This window comes from Lepidochelys olivacea (assembly GCF_965140295.1).
Source record: "Lepidochelys olivacea isolate rLepOli2 genome assembly, chromosome: 1".
Classification (NCBI taxonomy): domain Eukaryota; kingdom Metazoa; phylum Chordata; order Testudines; family Cheloniidae; genus Lepidochelys; species Lepidochelys olivacea.
In genome coordinates this window covers 315,982,084-316,008,126 of record NC_140411.1, presented here as the reverse complement: position 1 = coordinate 316,008,126, position 26,043 = coordinate 315,982,084, and the positions used below count along the sequence as shown (strand labels likewise).

The window sequence follows — 26,043 nt, the reverse complement described above, 5'->3', positions numbered from 1 at the left end:
TGTGTATGTATGTAGTTTTTAAACAAACCAAAAAAACCACCCAGATCTTGGTACATTGAGGAAGTTCCAGAGGACTAGAAAAAAGCTAATGTTGGACTAATACTTAAAAAGGGTCAATAGGATGACCTAGGCAACTATAGGTTGCTTGGCCTAACATCTGTCCCAGGCAAAATCATAGAAAAGCTGTTATGGGACACAGTCATGAAAGAATTAAAGAATTGTAATGTAATTAATACCAATCAGTATGGTTTTTATTGAAAATAGGTCTCATCAAACAAACTTGATATCATTTTAGATGAGATTACAAGGTTGGTTGATAAAGATAACTGTTCATGTGAGATACTTGGATGTCTCTAAGGCCTTTGACTTAATGAGCACTATACAGAATCAATGTAGCCCTTATTAAATTAATTAAAAACTGGTTAACAAAGGATTGCAAATGAGAATAATTAACCATTAGAGGGTATTTCTAGTGGGATCCTGCAGGGATCTGTTCTTGGCCCAGTGCTAAGCTTTCTCAATACTCTATCAATGTGGAAAAAAAATATAAAATCATTACTGGTAAAATTTGCAGATGACACAGATTGGTGTAGTGGTAAACAGTAGAGCTGGCAAGCGATTAATCATGCTGTTAAGCAATAATAGAATACCATTAATATTTGGGTATTAATATTAATATTAAATATTTGTGGATGTTTTCTACGTTTTCAAATATATTGATTTCAATTACAGCACAGAATACAAAGTGCACAGTGCTCACTTTATATTTATTTTTATTACCAATATTTGCACTGTAAAAAACAGTATTTTTCAATTCACCTCATACAAGTACTGTAGTGCAATCACTTTATCGTGAAAGTTGAACTTACAAATGTAGAATTATGTACAAAAAATAACTGCATTCAAAAATAAAACAATGGAAACTTTAGAACCTATGAGTCCACTCAGTCCTACTTCTTGTTCAGCCAATTGCTCAGACAAACATGTTTGTTTACATTTGCAGGAGATAATGCTGCCTGCTTCTTGTTCACAATGTCACCTGAAAGTGAGAACAGGCGTTCGCATGGCACTGTTGTAGCCGGCATCACAAGGTATTTTTGTGCCAGATGTGCTAAAGATTCATATGTCCCTTCATGCTTCAACCACCATTCTAGAGGACATCCGTCCATGCTTATGACGGGTCTTGCTTGATAACAATCTAAAGCGATGCAGACAGTGCATGGTCATTTTCATCATCTGAGTCAGATGCCACCAGCAAAAGGTTGATTTTCTTTTTTGGTGGTTTGGGTTCTGTAGTTTCCACATCGGTGTGTTGTTCTTTTAAGACTTCTGAAAGCATGCGCCACACCTTGGCCCTCTCAGATTTTGGAAGGCACTTCAGATTCGTAAACCTTGGGTCGAGTGCTATAGCTATCTTTAGAAATCTTACATTAGTACCTTCTTTGCGTTTGTCAAATCTGCGGTGAAGGTGTTCTTAAAATGAACATGTGCTGGGTGATCATCCGAGACGGCTATAACATGAAATATGTGGCACAATGCAGGTAAAACAGAGCAGGAGACATACAGTTCTCCGCAAAGGAGTTCAGTCACAAATTTAATTAACGTGTTATTTTTTTAACGAGCGTCACCAGCATGGAAGCATGTCCTCTGCAATAGTGGCCAAAGCATAAAGGGGCATATGAATGTTTAGCATATCTGGCATGTAAATACCTTGCTATGCCAGCTACAAAATTGCTACTCAAACTCTGATTCGCACTTTCAGGTGACATTGTAAATGAGAACCAGGCAGCATTACCTCCTGTAAATGTAAACAAATTCGTTTGTCTGAGCAATTGGCTGAATAAGAAGTAGGTCTGAGTGGACTTGTAGACTCTAAAGTTTTACAGCGTTTTGTTTTGGAGTGCAGTTATGTAACAAAAAAAATCTATATTTGTAAATTGCACTTTCACGATAAACAGATGGCACTACAGTACTTTGTATGAGGTGAATTGAAAAATACTATTTCTTTTGTTTATCACTTTTACAGTGCAAATATTTCTAATCAAAATAATAGAAAGTGTGCACTGTACACTTTGTATTCTGTGCTGTAATTGAAATCAATATATATGAAAATGTAGAAAAACATCCAAGAATAATAAATTTCAATTGGTATTCTACGGTTTGACAGTATGATTAAAATGGCAATTAATCACAATTAATTTTAATCACAATTAATTTTGAGTTAATCACGTGAGTTAACTGCTATTAATAGATCAATTATCCAGAATGATCTAGATGATACCAATCATTTGGTAAGGTTGGATCATTTGAACACCATGTTTTAGTGCAGTTAAGTGCAAAGTCATACATCTATCTAGAAGAAAAGACTGTAGGTCATACTTACAAGATGGTTGAAAGAATCCTGGAATGCAGTGACACTGAAAAGGACTTAAGGGTCATTCTAGAAAGCCAACTGAACGTGAACTCGCAATGTGATGATATAGCTAAGAGGTGAACGTGATCCTTGGATGCATAAGTAGGGAAATATCAAGTTAGAAGTAGGGAAGAAGCATTACCTCGTTATACAGCATTACTAGAATGCTGTGTCCAGTTCTTCAAAAAGGATGTTGAAAAATTTGGAAAAGGTTCAGAAAAGAGTTGCAAGGATGATTTGAGGTCTGGAATACATACCTTAGAATGAAAGTTTTAAGTACCTCAAATTAATTACTTTATCTGAGAGAAGGCTAAGAGGTTACTCGATCATAGTCTACTAGTACCTACATGAGGAAGAAATTTCTTATAGATGACTCTTTAATGGGGAAAAAAACATAATGGGATCCAACAGTGGGAAGTTGAAGCTAGACAAATTCTCATTAGAAGTAAGGCACGTCTTTTAATGTTGAGGATAATTGATCATTGGAACAGCTTACTTAGGAATATGGCAGAATCTTCATCATGTGAAGTCTTTAAATCAAGACTTGAATGTCCTTCTTAGATATGTTCTAACGGTCAAACAGAAGTTATGTATGGGCTTGATGTAGAGCTCACTGGTGTGAGGTTCTTTGGCCTGCGTTATGCAGGAGGTAAGACTAGATGATTATTATGGTCCTTTCTGGCCTTAAAAATCTATGAATGGCCCTTTGCACGTTTGAAACTGAAGGTCTTGTTTTTCTATTTTAATTGTTATTGGGATTGGGAATTTAAAGAGTTGTCAGATACATTTTTAGCTATCACTGTCTTTTTAAAATGATTATATTATAAAGTCTAGATCACATTAAAACAAAATCTGTTTAACTGAAATACTAATTTATAAAAAAAACCTCTCCTTGTGTATTTGTAATGCTTATCTGTTTTGAATATAGTCAATGGAATCATGACACCTGAACAGAGAGACTGTGAATTTTTCAATCCTGCGCTGAATGAGCATCAGAAATTAGCAGTGAAAAGGATACTTAGTGGTGAATGTCGTCCAACTCCTTACGTTCTCTTCGGACCACCGGGAACTGGAAAAACTGTAACAGTGATAGAAGCGATCTTACAGGTAATAGTGAACAACAAAGCAATAATCTCTGGAATTGCCATAGATACTTATCATAATCAAAACTAAAAATAGCTTTTAAAAAAACATGCTAACACTTAGAGGGTATTTCAGTTCAACTCTCTCCATGTGAAAATAAACCCAAGAGAAGATCTCTGTACAAGTTTGTGTTCATAAATCTTTTAACAACATATAGTCAGTTTTTTAATTCAGTATTTTTGTTTAAATACTATTCACTAAGACAGGGGTCGGCAACCTTTCAGAAGTGGTGTGCCGAGTCTTCATTCACTTTAATTTAAGGTTTCATGTGCTGGTAATACATTTTAATGTTTTTTAGAAGGTGTCTCTCTCTTTCTCTAAGCCTATATATTATATAACTAAACAATTGTCGTATTGTAAAATAAACAAGGTTTTCAAAATGTTTTAAGAAGCTTCATTTAAAATTAAATTAAAATGTTGATCTTACGCCGCCGGCCGCTCAGGGGTTCCATCCGCTGGCTCCTGCTAGCCAGGATCCCAGCTGCTGGACCTGCTCAGCCCGCTGCCGGTCTGAGGTCCCGGCGCTGCCCAAAATACAGTGGGTACCTACCTTCTCCCTGGTTCTAGCCTATTCTCTTCCTCTCTCTCTGCACTGAGCTGAGGGTGGGAGTCCACTGAGCACAGGCTGGGGGTGAAGGAGCAGGCTGGGGTGCAGGGTCTGGCCAAGAGCTAGAATGAGGGAGGGGGCTCAGGGTTGGGGCAGGAGGTTTGGGTGTGGAGCACTTACCTGGACAGCTCCCATTTGGTGGGAGGGGTGCAGGTGGGAATGTGGGGGGGAGGTGCAGGAGCTCCCATTTGGTGCACAGGGTGGGGATGGAGATGTGGGGCGTGCAAGAGTCAGGATGTGGGGGGTGTGGGGGGGCTGGGGATGTGGGGGGATGCAAGAGTCACGGCAGAGGGCTGGGGGCATGTGAGGGGGGTGCAGGTGTCAGGGCATAAGGTGCTGGGAGCCTTGGTATGTGTGGAGGTGCCAGAGTCAGGGCTGGGGTCATGGGGTGGGGGTGAAGGAGTCAAGCAGAGAGCTGGGTGTGTGTGGGGGGGTACAGGACTCAGGGCAGGGGCCTTGGGAGTGTGCGGGTCTGCAGGGCTCAGGGAAGAGGGCTGGGTGTGTGTGTGGGGGGGGTCAGGCAGAAGGCTGGGGTCCTCACGGCAGGGGGGCTGGAGGGGATATGCCCCATTTCCCCAAGTCCCTGCTCCCGCTTCTTCTCCGCCTCCACCAGGAGCAGCGAGCACACTGACTCCGCTCCTCCCCCACCCCTTCCCCCTACCTCCAAGGGCCATCAGCTGATCAGCTGGCAGGGAGGGAGGGATGGTGGGGTAGGAACCCAGCACGCTGCGGGAAGAGGCAGGGGAGCTGGCAGGACCAAGCTTCTGCCCCTTGCCCCCGTGGGAGGGGGCGGAGAATGGAGAAGAGTGGGCCGGGCCGGATTTTTAATGGCACGCTGCTGCCTGCCAGGACCCCGGCAGGTAGCAGTGTGCCATTAAAAATGGGCTCGCATGCCGTCTTTGGCACACGTGCCATAGGTTGCCGACCCCTGCACTAGAGCTTTAACCACCGCTTTAAAAGCACATACCCTGCATTCATGGTGTGTGTTTCAATCTGATGATGGTGATTGAATTTCCAGTCTAGGGAAAGATGTTTCCTTGAGTTTTGACTGAACTGCAACATGACGAATGTAGAAACATGACGAATGTAGAAACATTCGTAATTGTAGTCTGAATTATATTAAATATTTGAACTGTGTGCTTGCTTTATTTGTGATGAATGTAGCTTTTCCAAATGAAATGTTTTAAAAAGCTGCACTTTTTTTAAAATGCAGATACATTATACTTTACCAGACAGTCGAATTTTGGTCTGTGCACCATCCAACAGTGCAACGGATTTAGTTTGCTTACGACTGCATGATAGTAACCTCCTAAAACCAGGAGCTATGGTCAGAGTTAATGCTAGCTGCAGGTGTGAAGAGGTAAATTTTGTAAATCCTTTTTAATTAAAATACTAAAAAAAGGATGTATACTTTTAATCTTAAAATGTCACTCCTAGGACTTTCCTTTGTTTATTAAACTCACTGAGGAAAATAGTATTTATATTTTTAGGGTTAAAAATAATTCACTAGATAATCAATTGGCGAAAATATGTTAATTGTGGTAAATAGCTGGAATTTGTGCTAGAATTTGAGCCTAAACTTAAACTCATTGTGTAACGCTTTTTTTTTCTGTAAGTAGGCCATTTATGTCAACGGGACTACTTCAAACAGTAAGATGCTACTCAGTGTGGAAAAGGGTGATGGAATTTGCTCCATAATGCATTGAGTTGTATGTATGTAACGGTGACGGGGTTCCTCTGGTGCAACCTGGACCATGGGACCACTGAGCCCTTTGTCCTACCAGCCTGGGGTATCCCTCTCACACTGATGTTGTTGTTAAGCCACAAACCTCTGACAGGCGCTACATTTACACAGCCATCCACAGGCAGGGATGCACCCAATCAGGGCCATCCCGACCCATACGCAAAGTACGCAGCTGCATGTGGCACCAAATTTCGTGGTGCCCTAAGCAGCTGCGTGCTGCTCCACTTCTTCTACATGGCCTCCGCCTGTTTCCACCCCACCCCCACTCCAGCTAGCTCTTCCCCTGAAGATGGCTACAGGGGTTGCGCTCCCTGCACTCACTGATGGCAGTAAGTAGAGCGACCTGGCCCCAACCAGCTCTGCTCCCCTGGCTCCCAGCCCTGCTGCTTGCGAGTGCAGAGGAGCAGTTCCCCCCAAGCGTAGGAACCAGAGGAGCAGAGCAGGCTGGGGCCAGGTCACGCCACTTCCCGCAGGAAGTAGCCAGCTTCGCCCCTGCAGAGGCCTGGAGCCAGCCCTCCCTCCCCCCCCCCCCGGCCCCCACAGTAGTCTGGGTCCCCACACAGCCCCCACCCCCGCAGGGGGGCGGCTGCTTAGGGCATCAAAATGGCTAGAGACGGCCCTGCACCCAGCTGAGTTACATGAATGCTTTGCCAGCCACTGATGAACCAACAATAGAGAGGCTCCCCCCAGCTCCTCCCCAGCCTTGCTGCACCTCAGAACTGTACTGTCTTGCTCTGGTCAGAAGCCTGATCAGTGTAAGTTCATTACCCAGTCCACCCCTCCCTCGATGTGGAGAGGATACACACTAGCCTTTGTAAACTGAGCTGAGATTTCCCGAGCACTTCAAAAAAAGCACACTGTTTTAGGTAAAATATTAACTACAGAAAGATAAATTTTAAATGAATATAAAGAGCAAGCATAGAGATCCAAATTGGATACTTAAGAAACAAAAATAAATTGCAGTCTGAGTTTTACACACTAAACAGGATTTGAATCAAGCAGTGTCTCACCCTGACAGATGGTGCAAGCAGGTTACAGATCCTCAGCAGGTAGGCTGGAACTCGTTTCCAGCCTGGGACCAGCCTCCTCAGTTCAAAGTCTTTATCCACCAGACATTTCTTCTAGGTTTTGAGTTGAAGGGGGAGAGAGGTCCAGTAATGATGTCACTTCCCCTCTTTTATAGTTTCTTCCAGCTTGCTGCAAACATCTGTTTGTGATGTAGGGGTCTGCTACCATTGGTAAAGAAGTCTCCATGATTTACATGTTCTCTCTGAGAAGTCTCCATTGTATACAGTTCCTGAGATAGTGGATTCTGTCCGTGATGGGTGTTGATGAGCCATTAACTGCTGTCTGGTTAATCCATTGTTGTACCTAAAAGGCTGTTTGTGGGTGTTCCATCTTCAGAACATATTTCAGTAACACATACATGTCAAAACTTCATAACCTCACATACAGTGATAGCACATACAATCCAACAGGATATTAATGTTCAACAGATCAAGACTTTTAAAATGGTACCTCAGAAGGCATACTTTGTATGAAACGTACCTAATTATATGACAGTGGTGAATATGGGAGTTTCAGGGTGGCACTCTAAGGTACAGCATGTTCAGTGGTGGATTGCCCACAAGGCCCATGCCCAGGGGCCCTGCCTCCTGCTCCTCCTTTTCTACCCCCATTTCCTCGGCTAAGTTCCCTCTAAGCCGCATGGCAACCTATTAAGCGCTGCGCAGGCACTCAGGCTGCAGTGGGGACAGATGCCTCTCCCCCAGCCCCAGACCTGCTGCGGCAGGGGGAGGCGCCTCTCCCCACCAGCCCCGGATTAGCCGGGGCAGAGGCACCCCAACCCAGCCCTGGACCTGCTGCAGCTGGGGGAGAGGCACCCCTCCCCAGTCTGGTCCCAACCCAGCCCAGCCCTGCTGCGACAGGGGGAAAGGCGCCTCTTCTCCTCCCTCATCCCCTCCCTACCCCCTCCCAGTGCTGCTGCAGGGAAAGAGCTGGGGGGAGTCCTCTCTTCCCACCATAGCCCTGGGGCAGCCTGGACCCCCAGCCGAAGCCCTTACCTCCCCGCACCCCAGACCTTTGACCCAGCCCTGAGACCCTCATCCCCAGAGCCTGCACCTCCCTCTATCCCCGCACCTCCACATTCTGCCCCTGAGCTCCCTCCCCCTCAGCCTCACCCCCGCCACATGAATTTTATGTGCACCAATATGGAGGATGTGTTGCTCTGCACCTGTGTGGGAAAAATTAGAGGGAACACTGCCCTCCAGGATCCCTCCACCCTGCTGCTCGTCTTCTCCTTGAGGCCTTGGGCAGGCTGGAAGACAGACCCTGGGATAGGGTGAGCATATACCCCTTCGCCCCCCATCCCACGTGGAGCTGGTCCAAGCCCTTTTCCCCACCTCCTGTGCATAGCTGGTCCAAGCCAGTAGTCCAAGTCCCCCTCTTGCCTCACGTAGGGCTGGCCTGAGCCCAACTGCTCACCACCTCCCCGAGCCCCTTTTTGGCAAAACTGGGCATTTGTCCCATTTGCTCTTGCCAACGAGTTTTGCCAAAAAAGTTGGGATATCCAGGACCAAAATGGTACATATGGTCACCTTAGGCTGGGGTCCCCAAACTTTTTCGGTCATGCTTCTGCCACCCACCCCCCCAACCACCCCGTCCCCTTGCAGGAGCAGGGGGCCAGAGGTGTGGCTGGGTGGCAGTCTCTCCCCACCCCCCCCCCGTGGGGGCTGTCCTGGGCCCTACCATGCCCCCCACATATGTTCCTCTCTGCCCCCCTAGGGGGGTATGCCCCACAGTTTGGGGACAACTGCCCTAGGCTGAGGTAAGAGCTGCCCAGGGAGCCCAGAAAGCTGTGTGGATCCCTGGACCGTCCACTCTCCCTGGGTTGTGGACCGAGAACAGCCCCCAGCCCATGTCCCTGCCCCACGGGCACACCACCCAGTGCAGGTAGAGGGTCCAGGGTTCCCTACAGTGGCCCAGGTACCTTGGGCAGCTCTTACCATGGCCCAGCTTCCAGCTAGGCCAGGGGGCAGGGGCAGAGGTGAGGGGCCCAAATGTTCTTTGGGCCCAGGGCCCCAATAAAACTTAATCCGCCTCCTGAGAGTGTCACAGTAACATACACATCTATTTACTTATTTTAATAATTTCTTCGCTTACATTCAGAACACAGGAACATCCATACCAGGACAGACTAATGGTCTGTCTGCAGTAGTGGGTATCCTGGTTTGAGTTGTGACTTACATTGGATGCCTAAAATCCTGCACCTCGCCATGCCCTGAAACAGAAGTAATGACAACCCTTGTCATCTTTGTCCTAAATAGTGATGCTGCTGATGGTTTTTTTTCCTGTATGAATTCTTCTTTTTAATTTTACTAAGTTTATTTGGTCAAATAATATGCAGCAGGAATTTTCCACTGTTCAATTATTCACTGCATTTTAAATACTTTTTTTTTGCGGGGGGTTGGCACTGTTTTTTTGGGTTGGCACTGTGTAGTTTTCATTTTGTCTTTTTAAGTTGGCTTTACTTTTTTTTTTCCCACCCTTTAATGTTGTGTCCCTGTGTTCTTGTTTTGTGTCACAGAGCAATTGATCTTTTCTTTGACAGTCATTATTTTATGTTCATCTCTTCTTAGGGCTTGTCCTTACATAGAGGGGTAATGTGCCCTTTGAGGGTATTATTTCTGAAGGGCATTAATGTGTTGAGCATTAATTGGTCCATGTGGACCCTGCTGGTATGCATAAAAGTTTCCCTAGTGTGCTTTAATGTTGTGCTCACTAGGGAACCTTTAGTGCATATCAGCAGGGTCTACACAGACCAATTAATGCACTATACATTAGTGCACTTCAGAAATCACACCCCCCCAAAAAACACATTACACCACCATGTAGACAAGCCCTTATTGTTTTCCAGACTAATGAAGTCTACATTTATTTACAAAGGGAGATATGGACTATCTTTACAGCCCTTTTTGACCGTTTCTATTTGTGCTGTGTCCTGGTTGTACATATGTTAAGATTTGATCTTATAAAACTAAGAATAAAGAAAATACAATGTTGTTTTTGTAATAAAAATGTGCTTTATTTTGCACTCCTCCTTGTTTGGGCAAACTCAGGACCGAACTCCCCTCAAAGTGCATTGCTGGGTCCAATAAATACTTAAAGTACAGCTTCTAAAATAAAATCTTATTAAAATATTTTTGTACAGTTTTAAATATTTAGTGGTTTTGAACTTCAAGCTGGCCTGTATAATTTACACATCATGAGCTTGGTGTGTGGCAGTTTTATAAAAAATACTTGAGTAAATAAGTGTCTTCTGTTTGCAGACAGTCGGTGATACAGTAAAACTTTACTGCAAAGATGGTGAAGATATTTGGAAAGCATCACGGTTCAGGATAATAATTACCACATGTAGCAGTGCAGGAATGTTTTATCAAATAGGAGTAAGGTACTGTGGATGCATGTCATTAATAGCTTTGGACACTTGGGGCTATGAAATAAATATTTGGGGGTACTCTGCAAAGTAGTTTAATCTGTTTAAACCAGGCAACTGTTAACAAGTAGTAAAACATTGCATTCCCAGCTAAGCTTACAGCCATATTAAATTTTAGTTAGCCCTTCCAGCATAGTTGAACTATAAAATTATCTCAAACGACATTATTTTCAAAATACGTAATTTAAAGATCAAAATCCCATAAAAGTGAGAAGACTGTGTGGCACAATTGTGGTTTTGGTTTTGGTTTTTTCCCCCTCTCCTACAGCAGTGATTCTCTGGCAGTTATGTGTATTGCCAAGGACCAACTGTAATTGAAAGCATTTTAGGAGTTAACACTGTAGGTCATGCTGCACTTGGAAGTAAGAACATAAGAACGGTCATACTGGGTCAGACCAAACGTCCATCTAGCCCAGTATCCTGTCTTCCGACAGTGGTCAATGCCAAGTGCCCCAGAGGGAATGAACAGAACAGGTAATCATCAAGTGATCCGTTCCCTGTTGCTCATTCCCAGATTCTGGCAAACAGAAACTAGGGACACCATCCCTGCCCATCCTGGCTTATAGCCATTGATGCACCTATCTTCCATGAATTTATCTAGTTCTTTTATTAACCCTGTTATAGTCTTGGCCTTCACAACATCATCACAGGTAGTGCTGATTGGGTCATTTTTCAATTATTGCTGCTAAAGCACTTAGCTCCCTTGAAACCATGGGTGTGTCTCTGTTCTCCTTGCCGCTACCTGCACAACACATGCAATCCTGCTTAGCTTAAGAATTACTAGCACTGCTGTGCTGGAACACAACACAGAACATCAGCTCTAAACTAATGACATTCTCCAGCTTATATGGCGGGTGGGGGGCAAAGGGAGGGTGAGGAAAAGTGTCATTTCTGTGTCAACTTAAATTTTCTATTCTGACCAAGTTAAAGAAAAACAGGAAATATTTCTGATATGTATCTTTCAAAATACGTGATGTCACAAATGAGAGCTAAGTTTACTAGGCTTTTGCTTTCTCCCTGGCAATATTATAAAGCTGTCAAGTGTTGAAATACCTCTCATGTTGAGATGTGACTGCATATAGCACACATACTTGATCCTTGTAATTTTTTTCAGAATTATTTGACCAGGTCAACCACAGGGTGGCAGAATATACTAACCCTAAAACAGCTGTCTGAAGTGATTTTATTTAACTCTAGGCTTGGGCATTTCACACATGTATTTGTGGATGAAGCAGGACAGGCAAGTGAACCAGAATGCTTGATTCCGCTTGGGCTGATTTCAGAAGTTAATGGACAGGTATGTATCTTAATATATGTATGGTTTTGTTGTTGTTTTGTTTTTATTAAAGGGTTTGAGGCTTGCTTTCTTCACTTCCAGTAACAGCTTCCTATTTCTAACGCGATCACTTCATGGCTAGTGATAGGATAAGTTGCTATTTCCAAGAAATGAGCGTGCAGTTCTGGGAACTTGTATTAGTTTGTTAATAGTGTATTATATCATGTTGTAAATACATGTTGCCACTTAATTTGAAGCTCTTAAGTTTTAAACAAATGCTCTAATTTTCAGCATTTTCTACTCTTAAGTAATAGTTTTGAGTACTTTTCATAATAAACACTATCTTGCTAAAACATACTTGTTTTTCAAGATGTGTTGCTCATGAAATTCCATTCTAGGTATGCGCGCGCCCATGTGCATGGTCATCCGAGATTTTGCCTTAGCGTCATCTGTACAGCCAGCTCTGGTGCCCCCTTGAGTGCCACATTCATGCATCGGTATATTAGGTGCCGCTGTGCCCTCTCAGTTCCTTCTTACCACCCGTGGTGGTTAGTCAGAGCGCCTTTCCTTGCATAGCAGGGCTAGCAGTTTCATCTCTTCTGACTTGAAGCTTTAGGGCCTTGTAAATAGTTTGTTATAGTAGTTAGTGTTAAGTACACTTCTATCCTGATATAACACGGGTTTGCATACAATGTGGTAAAGCTCTGACACGCTGCTCTGAGCAGTGTGTTAAGGGTGCCAGGCCAGGGCCAAGGGGTTGGATAAGGGGCAGAGGGTCTGAGGGGCGGTCAGGGGCTCCCCCCCAACCCCCAGGGTCTGGGAGGCAGGAGCTGTGGGTGGGGCACTTCTGGGGGCCCCGCAGTCCCAGAGCAGCCTGGGGGATTAGAGGGGTCCGGAAGCAGCCCGCTCAGCTTCCCTGGCCCCAGCCATGTCGCTCGGGGGAGGGGGCTTGGGGGAAGGGATACCCCGGCGCACTCACTGGCAGCAGCAGAAGTGGAGCAGCCCGGCCCCAGCCTGCTCCACTCTGCCAGCTCCCAGCCACAGTGCTCCACTTCCTGCCGCAGGTGAGTACGGGGAGCATCCTTTCCCCAACCTTCCTGCACTTGCCAGCGGCGGAAGCGGAGCACCACAGCTGGGAGGTGGTGGAGTGGAGCAGGCTGGGGCCACCATTGCTCCACTTCCCGCCACTGCCAGTGAGTGCCTGTCACGGGCTGGGGGATGTGGATATAAGTCGGAGCAGTCCAGGGGCAGGGAGCAGAGGGGTTGAGTAGGGAGTGGGGTCCTGGGAGTGATTAAGGACGGGGGTCTCTGGAGGGGGCAGTTAGGGAACAAGGAACAGAGGGGCCCAAAGCAAGTTCGATATGACATGGTCTCACCTATAACGTGGTGAGATTTTTTTTGTCTTCCGAGAACCGCGTTATATCGGGGTAGAGGTGTAGTTCTTAAGTGTAGTTAGAAGTTAGTCCTAGCAGGGAGTTTGCCCCATGTGGGGCATGCCTCGGTCTCTGGGGTTTTAAGTCCTGCACAGACTGTAACAGGCCTATGCCTTTAAATGACCCCCACAGCAGCTGCCTCAAGTGCTTGGGGGAATCCCATGTGAAGGACAAGTGTCATATTTGTAAAAAAATTTTGACACAGGACTCAGAAAAAGCGGGATATTCACTTGGGGCTCTCCTCATGGAGGCTGCCCTTTGTCCAGCTTCTGAGCCGTCCCACCAAGACTCTCCTAGTACCTTGCTCTCGGTGTGCAGTGCACCCCCAGCACTGAACTCCGCCCGGCACCACTCCCAGTCACCAGTGCCCCAAGAGAAAACAAAGAAGCACGGCTTCCCATCACTGAGCAAGAAGGGCCATGAGACATCTGGCAAAGGACTCAGTTGGGGCCACCTGGCCACTCTGGAGCCACGTGGATGTGCCTCCCTGGTCGGGGCCCTTACCCCTTAAAGGATCCACTACCGACTCCCAGGAGCGGTAGGGGACTCAAACTTGTGGCAGCATCAACGTCTTCCCAACCGAGAAAGTGCTGAGAGAGCAGAGGCCTCCGCCAGCACCACAGGAAACGGCAAAGGCTCCCCATGAGGGCAAGCCAGCTGCTAAGACCCCCTCGGGGGCAGTGGCACTCCACCAATCCCCTGAGACAAGGCAGTGCTCTCCTCCAAGCTGCAGATCTTCGGATCTGGGGTTCGCCCTCGGTCTCCAGCACAGCAATCGCAGTCCCTGCTGTTCAATGTGGATTGCATAAGGGGAGGCGCTAGTCTCTGTATTGCCAGCACCATTCATCCTCCCGCCAGTCATCCTCTCAGCGCAGATCTCAGTCGCCTGCCCTGTGGGGAGCACTCCCTGTCATGCCTCTGGTCCTCTCGATACCGACACCAACCCTCTCACTTCAGGCACCAGTCTCCAGCGGCAACCGTCAGCAGGCAGACGCGGGTGTCGATGGCCCACTGTGGTCACCAGAAGGGGATTCCTCTGGCACAGAAGGGCAGTTCAGCCCCTCGCCCAGACTCCACCAAAGTGATTGGGCTCTCAAGGCTGCGCTGATGTTGACAGTGCCGCCTTGGCAGCATGGCCAATGGCCAGCACTGTAGCCTTATTGGAGTGCATGGGGCATGCCAGTCATGACAATGCCCCCTTCGCATTGTTCATCTGCCACTGCCTCGGAGCAACAGCTAGCAGTACGGACAGCACCAGACTCAGTGCATGAGTCACACTCGGAGGCCAGGATAGAGGAGGCTGCACCCACCCCTAAACCTCCTCAACAAGCTTCTCAAAAAGTTGAAAGGTTTCAGAATAACAGCCGTGTTAGTCTGTATTCGCAAAAAGAAAAGGAGTACTTGTGGCACCTCAGAGACTAACCAATTTATTTGAGCATAGGCTTTCGTGGGCTACAGCTCACTTCATCGGATGCATACTGTGGAAAATACAGAAGATGTTTGTTTTTATACACACAAATCACGAAAAAATGGGTGTTTATCACTACAAAAGGTTTTCTCTCTCCCCACCCCACTCTCCTGCTGGTAACAGCTTATGTAAAGTGATCACTCTCCTTACAATGTGTATGATAATCAAGGTGGGCCATTTCCAGCACAAATCCAGGGTTTAACAAGAAGGTCTGAGGAACAGTGCGGGGGAGGAAGGAATAAACAAGGGGAAATAGGTTACTTTTTATAATGACTCAACCATTCCTAGTCTCTATTCAAGCCTAAGTTAATTGTATCCAATTTTCAAATGAATTCCAGTTCAGCAGTCTCTCGCTGGAGTCTGGATTTGCAGTTTTTCTGTTGTAATATCACAACTTTCATGTCTGTAATCACATGACCAGAGAGATTGAAGTGTTCTCCGACTGGTTTATGAATGTTATAATTCTTGACATCTGATTTGTGTCCATTTATTCTTTTACGTAGAGACTGTCCAGTTTGACCAATGTACATGGCAGAGGGGCATTGCTTGCACATGATGAACGAGCCTCTGATAGTGTGGCTGATGTTATTAGGCCCTGTGATGGTGTCCCCTATATAGATATGTGGGCACAGTTGGCAGCGGGCTTTGTTGCAAGGATAGGTTCCTGGGTTAGTGATTCTGTTGTGTGGTATGTGGTTGCTAGTGAGTATTCGCTTCAGGCTGGGGGGCTGTCTGTAGGCAAGGACTGGCCTGTCTCCCAAGATTTGTGAGTGTGTTGGGTTATCGTACCAAAAGGACCGACGGTAAAAAATCCATTACGATCTACATACCACACAGACTATGCTGACAGCTTGTGCCACACGCTCTCAAAGAAACTGCGGAACCACCTGATCAACATCCTCTACAGCAAACAGGGAAAGATAAAGAATGAGCTCTCAAAAATGGATACTCTCATAAAAAAACCAACCTTCCACGCAAACTTCCTCGTGGCTGGACTTTACTAAAACTAGACAAGCCATTTACAACACACACTTTGCTTTTCTACAAAAGAAAAAGGACATTAAACTTTCTAAACTACTACATGGCACAAGGGGCCACAGCAATGGTTCCCTCAACCCACCCAGCAATATTGTTAATCTATCGAACTATACTCTTAGCCCAGCAGAAGCAGCTGTCCTGTCTCGGGGCCTCTCCTTCTGCCCCTCCACCCCCACAAACATGATACAGTTCTGTGGTGACCTAGAATCCTATTTTCGACGTCTCCGACTCAAGGAATATTTCCAACACACCTCTGAACAACATACTAATCCACAGAGACCTCCCTACCAACACTACAAAAAGAAGGATTCTAGGTGGGCTCCTCCTGAAGGTCGAGACAGCAGACTGGACTTCTACATAGAGTGCTTCCGCCAACGTGCATGGGCTGAAATTGTGGAAAAGCAGCCCCACAACCTCAGCCATGTGGAACACAATGCCATCCACAGCCTCAGAAACAACTCTGACATCATAATCAAAAAGGCTGACAAAGGAGGTGCTGTTGTCATCATGAATAGGTCGGAATATGAACAAGAGGCTGCTCGGCAGCTCTCCAACACCACTTTCTGCAAGCCATTACCCTCTGATCCCACTGAGAGTTACCAAAAGAAACTACAGCATTTGCTCAAGAAACTCCCTGAAAAAGCACAAGATCAAATCCGCACAGACATACCCCTGGAACCCCGACCTGGGATATTCTATCTACTACCCAAGATCCATAAACCTGGAAATCCTGGGCACCCCATCATCTCAGGCATTGGCACCCTGACAGCAGGATTATCTGGCTATGTAGACTCCCTCCTCAGGCCCTACGCCACCAGCACTCCCAGCTACCTTCGAGACACCACTGACTTCCTGAGGAAACTACAATCCATCAGTGATCTTCCTGAAAACACGATCCTGGCCACTATGGATGTAGAAGCCCTTTACACCAACATTCCACACAAAGATGGACTACAAGCCGTCAAGAACACTATCCCCGATAATGTCACGGCTAACCTGGTGGCTGAACTTTGTGACTTTGTCCTTACCCATAACTATTTTACATTTGGGGACAATGTATACCTTCAAATCAGTGGCACTGCTATGGGTACCCGCATGGCCCCACAGTATGCCAACATTTTTATGGCTGACTTAGAACAATGCTTCCTCAGCTCTCATCCCCTAACGCCCCTACACTACTTGCGCTATATTGGTGACATCTTCATCATCTGGACCCATGGAAAAGAAGCTCTTGAGGAGTTCCACCATGATTTCACCAGTTTCCATCCCACCATCAACCTCAGCCTGGTCGAGTCCACACAAGAGATCCACTTCCTGGACACTACAGTACTAATAAACGATGGTCACATAAACACCACCCTATACCGGAAACCTACTGACCGCTATTCCTACCTACATGCCTCCAGCTTTCACCCTGACCACACCACACTATCCATTGTCTACAGCCAAGCTCTGCGATACAACCGCATTTGCTCCAACCCCTCAGACAGAGACAAACACCTACAAGATCTCTTTCAAGCATTCTTACAACTACAGTACCCACCTGCTGAAGTGAAGAAACAGATTGATAGAGCCAGAAGAGTTCCCAGAAGTCACCTACTACAGGACAGGCCTAACAAAGAAAATAACAGAACGCCACTAGCCGTCACCTTCAGCCCCCAACTAAAACCCCTCCAACGCATTATCAAGGATCTGCAACCTATCCTGAAGGTTGATCACGCGATTACATACATGAAAGTTGCGATATTACAACAGAAAAACTTCAAATCCAGACTCCAGCGAGAGACTGCTGACTTGGAATTCATTTGCAAATTGGATACAATTAACTTAGGTTACTTTTTATAATGACTCAACCATTCCCAGTCTCTATTCAAGCCTATTTCCCCTTGTTTATTCCTCCCTCCCTCCCGCCCCCCCCCCCACTGTTCCTCAGACGTTCTTGTTAAACCCTAGATTTGTGCTGGAAATGGCCCACCTTGATTATCATATACATTGTAAGGAGAGTGATCACTTTACATAAGCTATTACCAGCAGGAGAGTGGGGGGGGGAGAGAACCTTTTGTAGTGATAAACACCCATTTTTTCATGATTTGTGTGTATAAAAACAAACATCTTCTGTATTTTCCACAATATGCATCCGATGAAGTGAGCTGTAGCTCACGAAAGCTTATGCTCAGATAAATTGGTTAGTCTCTAAGGTGCCACAAGTACTCCTTTTCAAAAAGTTGAAGTTTCACATGGTCTCCCTGGCCACAGTCATCCCTTCCCAGGTCACAGATGCTTCCTCCATTTCATAGTGGGTAGGCTCCATTTTTAATTCACAGTGCTACCCTTTGGCCTCTCATCGGCCCACAGGGTGTTCATAAAATATATGGCGCCGTGGCTGCTTAGCTGAGATGCCGAGGGGTCCAGGTCTTTCCATATCTCAACTGGCTCATCGAGAGCAGGTCTCAGGAGCAAGTGCAGAGGATCCTCAATCTGGTGCATTCCACTTGCCACAACCTGGGCCTGTTAATAAACGAGAAAAAATCCATTTTAAGGCCAGTCCAACAAAGAGAGTTCATTGGGGCGGTTCTTGACTCCATGTGAGCCAGACCCTTCCTTCCGTAAGCATGTTTTCAGGCCATGTCAGACCTGATCTCCCATGTAAAGAACCACCCGCTCACCACGGCTCACGCCTGTGGCTGTTGGGCCATCTCTGGCGCTTGCAAGCACGGCTGGCGTTGGTCTACATTCCTGACAGGCGTGACCTGGACAGGGTAGTCAGGGTACCATACCACATCAGGCCTTCCCTGGGTTGGTGGTTGGACCCCGAATCTATGTTGGAGGGAGTCCTCTTTGTGACCCCATCCCCGTAGCTGACCCTGGTCTCCAGTGCTTCAGACCTGGGCTAGGGAGCCCACCTAGGCAAGCTGAGCATGCAGGGTCACTGGTTGTGGGATGATCTGGCCCTCCATATAAACATCAAGGAGCTCAGAGCGGTTTGCCTGGCCTGCCAGGCATTCTTGCCCCACCTGAAGGACAAGGTGGTGCAGGTCCTGACAGACAACACTGCTGCGTTGTGTTACATCATCAGGCAGGGCGCTGCCATGTCTTTGGCTCTTTATCAAAAAGATTTCTACCTTTGGGATTTTTGTGTGTGTCATGCCATTCATCTGATAGCCACATACCTGCCTGGAACCAGGAACGTCCTGGCAGATCACCTCAGCAGGACTGTCTCCTCTCACCACGAGTAGTTGCTCCATCCGGAGGTGGTCAGCATAATCTTCCAGAGGTGGGGGACTTCCCAGGTGGGCCTGTTCGTGTCCAGGCAGAACAGAAAATGACACGTGTTCTGTTCAGTCTGGGAAACTGACGGGCTCCCTGCCAGACATCTTTCTCATTCTGTGGTTGGGAGCGCTGATGTATGCCTTCCCACTAGTGCCACTGATTCACAGAGTCCTTGTGAAGATCGGGCAAGACAAGGCAAAAGTTATCCTAATATCCCCCACGTGGCCTCGCCCAGCACTGGTTAGGCAAGTTACTGAGCCTTTTGGTAACCTCCCCACTGCAGCTGCCTCTCTGGCCGGATCTGCTGTGACAGAACCACAGCAGCCTTTTGCATCTGAACCTGGTGGCGCTGCACTTTATGGCTTGGCTACTACATGGCTAAGCATGGAAGAATAGGCATGCTTGACCCGTGTCCAGCTGGTCTTGCAGGGTAGCAGGAAACCCTCCACAAGAGCGACTTACCTGGCCAAATGGAAAGATTCACGTGTTGGGCCTCAGAATGCGTGTATTTGGGTCAAGCAGGCCCTGCTGCAGGAGATCCTGGATTATCTGCTGCACCTCAAACTCCAACGTTTGTCCCTGTCATTGGTCAAGGTCCACCTGGTCGCTTTCTCGACTTTCCATCCTCTGTTTCAAGGCAGGTTGATCTTCATTCATGACATGGTAGTACAGTTTTTGAAAGGTCTGGAGTGTCTCTACCCGCATGTTTGAGACCCCATTCTCCCACTCCCCTGGACCTGAATCTCATGCTGTTGAGGCTCATGGGGTCTCCATTTGAGCCTCTGACTTCCTGCTCTCTTCTGGAAGGTCTCGTTCCTGGTCACGATAATGTCAGCCCCCAGGGTGTCCGAGTTCAGGGTGCTTACTTCTGAGCCTCCCTATATGGTCTTCTACAAGGATAAGATCCAGCTGTGACTGCACTCAGGGTTTCTGCCCAAAGTTATTTCCCAGTTTCATACTGGCCAGGAGATGTACTTGCCTATCTTCTTTCCAAAACCTCATGTGTCAGATGAGAGTAGACTACACACCCTGGATGTCTGGAGGGTGCAGGCCTTCTACATAGATAGAACAAGGCCGTTCTGTAAGTCAACACTGTTGCAGTGGCAGAACGAAAGGTCGCCCAGTGTCTGCTCAGAGAATTTCGTCCTGGATCACAACCTACATCCGCTACTGCTGTGATCTGGTGAAAGTGCCTCCGCTGGCAATCGTGATGGCACACTCGACTAGGACACAAGCATCGTCAGTGGCCTTCCTGAGACAGGTAGCAATCCAAGAGATGTGTAGGGCCGCTACCTGCTCGTCTGTTCAAACGTTTGTCTCATTTTGCCCTTACCCAGCAAGCTTGAGATGATGCTGGCTTTGGCAGAGCAGTGCTGTAAGCTACAAGACCACGAACTCTGAGCCCATCTCCTTTGATAACTGCTTGTAAGTCATCTAGAATTGAATCGACATGAGCAAGCACTTGAAGAAAAAACAGTTACCCACCTTTTTCGTAAATATTCGAGATGTGTTGCTCATGTCCATTCCATTACCCCTGCCCCTCTGTTGGAGTTGTCGGCAAGAAGGAACAGAGAGAGCGTAGGGCCGGTGGCACCTGATATACGAACGCCTGAGCATGGCACTCAAGGGGGCGCCACAGCTGGCCCTTCAGATACTGCTAAGGCAAAACTAATGACCACACACATGGGCACATGCACACCTAGAATGGAATTGATATGAGCAACTCATCTCGAACAACAGTTACGAAAAAGGTGGGTAACTGTGTTTTTGGGGGTTTTTTTTTTTGTTTTTTTTCAGGTGCAAATAATTGTATCATATTTTATCTTTAAAAGAATAAAATTCTTGTAGATTTGTGCAATAAAGTCAGCCATCAAGTTAATCATTACTTTGCACCTTCCCTCCACCCACTGAATAGTGTTAGCCATTTGAGAAAGAATGTCTACAGTATTGTAACAGCAGTTGATTTTTTTAATCCTTAGTTTTTAAAAAAAATGTATTCATCTAACTTTGTGTCAGTTCTAATACAGAAGAGGGTTTTTACTTCTTCTGCAGATAGTGCTCGCTGGAGATCCAATGCAATTAGGACCAGTAATTAAATCTAGACTTGCAATGGCTTACGGATTAAATGTATCCATGCTGGAAAGACTAATGTCACAATCTCTATATCAGAGAAATGAGGATACTTTTGGTGCATATGGATCGTACAATCCTCTATTGGTAAGTTAAACTGCAGGGTTGTTTTTTTTAAGTGAGCTGCCCTAAGAAGAAAAAATACGTGGATGGGCGGAGGGAGGGAGTTTCACTTCTATTGTTGCTTTCTGATGTATAAAGAAAGGAGGACCAAGTTTGGTCTTCTGTGGTTTTGTTGGAAGACTTCAAGATTTCAAGTGTGTATTGTGAGTTTTCTTGTACCTTATTTATTAAAGAGTTAACATGTCTACCCCTTCAAAGATGGTTTTCCCCCTCAACTATGTGTTTAGACAGTGGAATAATGTAAATGTTAGACAAAAAACAAAATGCTTAACGTTGACTTAAAATCCCTTCCCTTTCCCATTATCCACTGTGACAAAGCTCTGTCCTTGTCTCCGTGGGTCCTGCGTTTCCTGGCGGATTTTGCTAGCCTCAGAGGCTCACTGTGACCCTCCACGTAGCTCTTCTCTCTCTAGAGGCAAGGGTCACAGCCTGCTGAGCTATTTTCATCATAAGCCAGCAAGGGAGGTGAGGAGAAGCAACCCTCCCTCACACAGTCTCTGTTATCTCCCAGTCTCAGTGATTAATCGGGGAGGGAGCCCAGGCTCACCCTCTACTCTGGGTCCCAGCCCAGGGACCCTAATAGTAGCAGCTATGGTAGCTGACTTTTTGGAAATAGGACATGTAGAATTCCCTGGGCCACTTCCCCACAGCAGCCCCCGCTTCCTCAATATCTACTTCACCGTTACCTCAGGGCCTTCTTCCTTGTGCCTGAAATGGTTTGTACTGCTCTTTGCTCAATTCCTCCAACAGTGCAGCTTCCTCCTACAGCTCCTGACATGCGCCCAACTGACTAACTGGAAGCTTTTAACTAGTTTCACCCAGCCCCTAATTGGCTTTAGGTTTCCCAATCAACCTAGCTATCCTCCCTGCCTTCTGGAAAGATCTTAATTGGCCCCAGGTGTCGTAATTGACCTAGAGGAGCTGGCATTTACTTACCCTGGTACCAGGGATTTATTTAGTCTGGGGCCAATATATCTATCTCCCACTACTTTTCTATAGCCATCTGGCCTTACCCCGTCACACCACCTTTCAGGGCTTGTCTCAATGAACACTTAGTCGTGGCAAGCTGGGATGTAAATCTACCCCGCAGTAGCCTGCTATGCACTGTGTGCATGTAGAAACTGCTGCTCACTAAAAGAAGTTCTTCGAGTGGTTGCACATTCCAATCGTGTGCTCACCCAGTGATTCCAAATAGTGATCACCATACACACTCCCTTTTGTGCCTTGGCAAGGGACACATTAGGAGGGGTGCAATATCTGCCGTTTGCTCAAGAAAAGAACGCATATTTGCAGAGACGTGCCTGTTCAGCACCTCGTGGAGCATGTGATGAGGACAGCCTCAGTCCCAAGGCCCTTGAGTAAACACCCTGCCACCCTTGTGCAGACTGCTGCTGTGGTTGTCTTGACAGACCTCTGGACTTGGAGAATATTCTCCACGGAGAAAGAAGGGTCAGCCTTCTGCTCCGGGGCCTACCGAAAAGAGGGGACATGACAGATAAGAATCCCTTGAAGTTGAAGAAATATCCTATTCAAAAAGGACTCAGAACATCACTGGAACTCTTTAGGTACTCATGGTGGAGCTGGGCCATTGACCCATGTCTCCCTGATATCATGGATATCTGTACCATGCCGTCAACTCCGGTACCATCAGCAGGACAGCCATTAAGTCTCTGGATGCTGTTTCAGTACTGACAACTTTGCAAGCTTATGAGGCAGCAAAGGATTTGTTATGCATCTCCATTCCAGACTCTCCTGTGAAGCAGGAATCTATTGCACTGCAGTTGCTTTTGTTGTCTCAGCTTCTGTGCAGAGACTGTTAGCAGTACTAGTATCTGTACAAGCTAATAAATATGGCGGGGACTCAGCATCTTTGTACTCTCTTTGGCAGCGGTACACAGCATGTCAGCACCAGTACATTCTTTAGCCCTGATACAAGAATGATAGTCAGAGTTGAGTACTGATTTACAGTTGATATTGTGGCACCAACTACAAGGTCTTTCTCGGCACAGATTCATGATGCCATACCTTTGCCGTTTCAGGGTGCCACTGCAGTGTAGACTACCTTACTTAGGTACCGATGTTGGTCTCTTTATAATGGGCTACAGATAAGTCAGGTTGCCTAGTGGCCCCATCAGTCTTTGAACCTCCAATGACCACTGACTACTCAGGCGGCTCTTTGGAGTCTGTCTTAGAATATTCTGGTAATTTACCATCCCGTCCTTGGTGCAGTGAGTCTAGCAAGTTGTCTAGGCAGCCTCTGAAGGGCCTCAATGGTTCTGGGAGTGGGACCAATCATTCATCAGAGAGAGATCCTCAGGGCCTAGTAATTACTGGCTGACCCTCAGTAGCCTTTTTTGCCCTCTTGGGGTGCTTTGTGATCCCCCCCAGATCTTTATCAGTGGCTCCATCTAGGGGAAGGTTGCCGAGCATCTGGCAGAACAGCTTCCAGAGCTATCTAGGTTGGAAACATGCAGAGACAGTTTCCCCTGAGCAGCCAATATTACGAGAGGAACTGTTTCCTGTTTGTTTCCCATCACAGGAGGATCTGTCATTTCTTGTTAACCTGTCTTCCTCCTTGCCCATTGACTCAATGACCCCTTGTCAAGGTTCCTCCCCCACTCTGAACTCTAGGGTACAGATGTGGGGACCTGCATGAAAAACCTCCTAAGCTTATCTTTACCAGCTTAGGTCAAAACTTCCCCAAGGTACAAAATATTCCACCCGTTGTCCTTGGACTGGCCGCTACCACCACCAAACTAATACTGGTTACTGGGGAAGAGCTGTTTGGACACGTCTTTCCCCCCAAAATACTTCCCAAAACCTTGCACCCCACTTCCTGGACAAGGTTTGGTAAAAAGCCTCACCAATTTGCCTAGGTGACTACAGACCCAGACCCTTGGATCTTAAGAACAATGAACAATCCTCCCAACACTTGCACCCCCCCTTTCCTGGGAAATGTTGGATAAAAAGCCTCACCAATTTGCATAGGTGACCACAGACCCAAACCCTTGGATCTGAGAACAATGAAAAAGCATTCAGTTTCTTACAAGAAGACTTTTAATAAAAATAGAAGTAAATAGAAATAAAGAAATCCCCCCTGTAAAATCAGGATGGTATATATCTTACAGGGTAATTAGATTAAAAAACATAGAGAACCCCTCTAGGCAAAATCTTAAGTTACAAAAAAGACACACAGACAGAAATAGTTATTCTATTCAGCACAATCCTTTTCTCAGCCATTTAAAGAAATCATAATCTAACACATACCTAGCTAGATTACTTACTAAAAGTTCTAAGACTCCATTCCTGGTCTATCTCCGGCAAAGACCGACTATAGACAGACACACAGACCCTTTGTTTCTCTCCCTCCTCCCAGCTTTTGAAAGTATCTTGTCTCCTCATTGGTCATTTTGGTCAGGTGCCAGCGAGGTTACCTTTAGCTTCTTAACCCTTTACAGGTGAGAGGAGCTTTCCCCTGGCCAGGAGGGATTTCAGAGGGGTTTACCCTTCCCTTTATATTTATGACACCCCTGGACTCTTCTTTTCTGATTCAACTTTCAGGAGTTGCTGAGAAGAATTATTGTAGCTTTGGGCATATAAGCTGAGCTTGTTCGAGAGAAGTCACAGGCTTTTCGATATTCTACAAATGGCTGCCCCTGGAAGGGTAGCCCATCCAATTAATGAGACTCTTCTAGAGCTGGCAAAGACCTTGCAGCCCACATTGGCTTCCTTAGCTCCTACAGCTAAGCGTACAAACAATGCCTTGTTAAGATACCAGTCTTTGAGTGCTTTTATTCCCCATCCTGCCCCAAACTCCAGTAGTTATGGGTGCACCAGTGAAAGATCGTGTCAAGGGAGATTTAACTCAGCTCTCAAAGAAAAAGAGCCCAAGAGGCTTGATTTACTTGGGAGACAAATTTATTCCACCTCCTCTACAAATCTATATAGTGAACCAGCAGGTAGTGTTAGCTAAATATGACTTTGTAAACTGGGATACAAGGTCCATATTTACTGACAAACTACCAGAAGATGCAAGGGAGGAATTTAAGGCTTTCCTGAAGAAGGTTGCGTGGTCGCCAAGATGTCATAGCAAGCACATACTGGAATGACTGCAGCTTCTTCTAGAATAATAGCCTTTGCAATAACAATGAGGTGAGCCTCGTGGTTACAGAACTCGGGCATTGCTTCCGATATCCAGCAAGCTATAGAGGACCTCCCCATTTGATCATCTATTTTTGTTTTCAGACAAAACTGATGAAACTTTATGTTCATTTAAAGACTCTCCTGCTACTCTTCATTCATTAGTGGTCTGTGCCCCAGTCTCCAAAAGCTGTTGGTAATGTTGCTGTGGGTGTCTATACTAACATCAGTATTACAAAGAGCCACCATACCAACTCCCAGCTCGACACAGCCAGCTCATCTTCAGTCAGTTACTAGGAAGGATCCCATATGACTTCTCTTTCAAGGACAGCAATACTCAGTGATCTTTCTGCCATTTCCCCCACACTGTTTGGGGACAGATTATCCCACTTCCTCATGCTTGGAAATCTAGAACAATGGACAAATGGGCCCTAAGCACTATGCACTAGGCTATTCTATCCAATTCCTGTCCACTTTGCTTTCTCACCAATCCCATCGCTTTCCAGGGACCCATCTCACAAGTCAGTGCTCCTTCAAGAAATTCAGACTGTTAGCTCTAAGGGCCATAGAGGAAATTCCCCTTTAACATCAGGGAAAGGGGTTTTATTCTCAGTACTTTCTCCACATGCAAAGGGGGAGGTCTGACACACATACTGAACCTTGAAATCTCAGCAAGTTCTTTAGGCATGTAAGATTTCACATAGTTCCCTAATGTCAGTCATTGTTTCCCTTGACCACAATAACTGGTTTGCTGCCTTTGATC

General features: G+C 46.3%; 1 protein-coding gene across 4 annotated transcripts in view; it reads left to right on the top strand.

Annotated features, from left to right (window-relative positions):
- Nucleotides 1–26,043, top strand: part of MOV10L1 (Mov10 like RNA helicase 1) — a 97,346-nt gene that overhangs the window by 42,910 nt on the left and 28,393 nt on the right. For 3 of the 4 annotated variants that reach the window (XR_014709111.1, XM_084610388.1, XM_084610387.1), the window contains exons 17-21: nt 3,342–3,520; nt 5,377–5,523; nt 10,236–10,357; nt 11,600–11,699; nt 20,940–21,104. Coding sequence is in view for 3 of the 4 variants with exons in the window: in XM_084610388.1 (XP_084466514.1) it covers nt 3,342–3,520; nt 5,377–5,523; nt 10,236–10,357; nt 11,600–11,699; nt 20,940–21,104 (713 nt within the window). In the remaining variant the exon portion in view is untranslated. The remainder of the gene's footprint in view (nt 1–3,341; nt 3,521–5,376; nt 5,524–10,235; nt 10,358–11,599; nt 11,700–20,939; nt 21,105–26,043) is intronic. The other variant, XM_084610389.1, reaches the window with a different exon arrangement.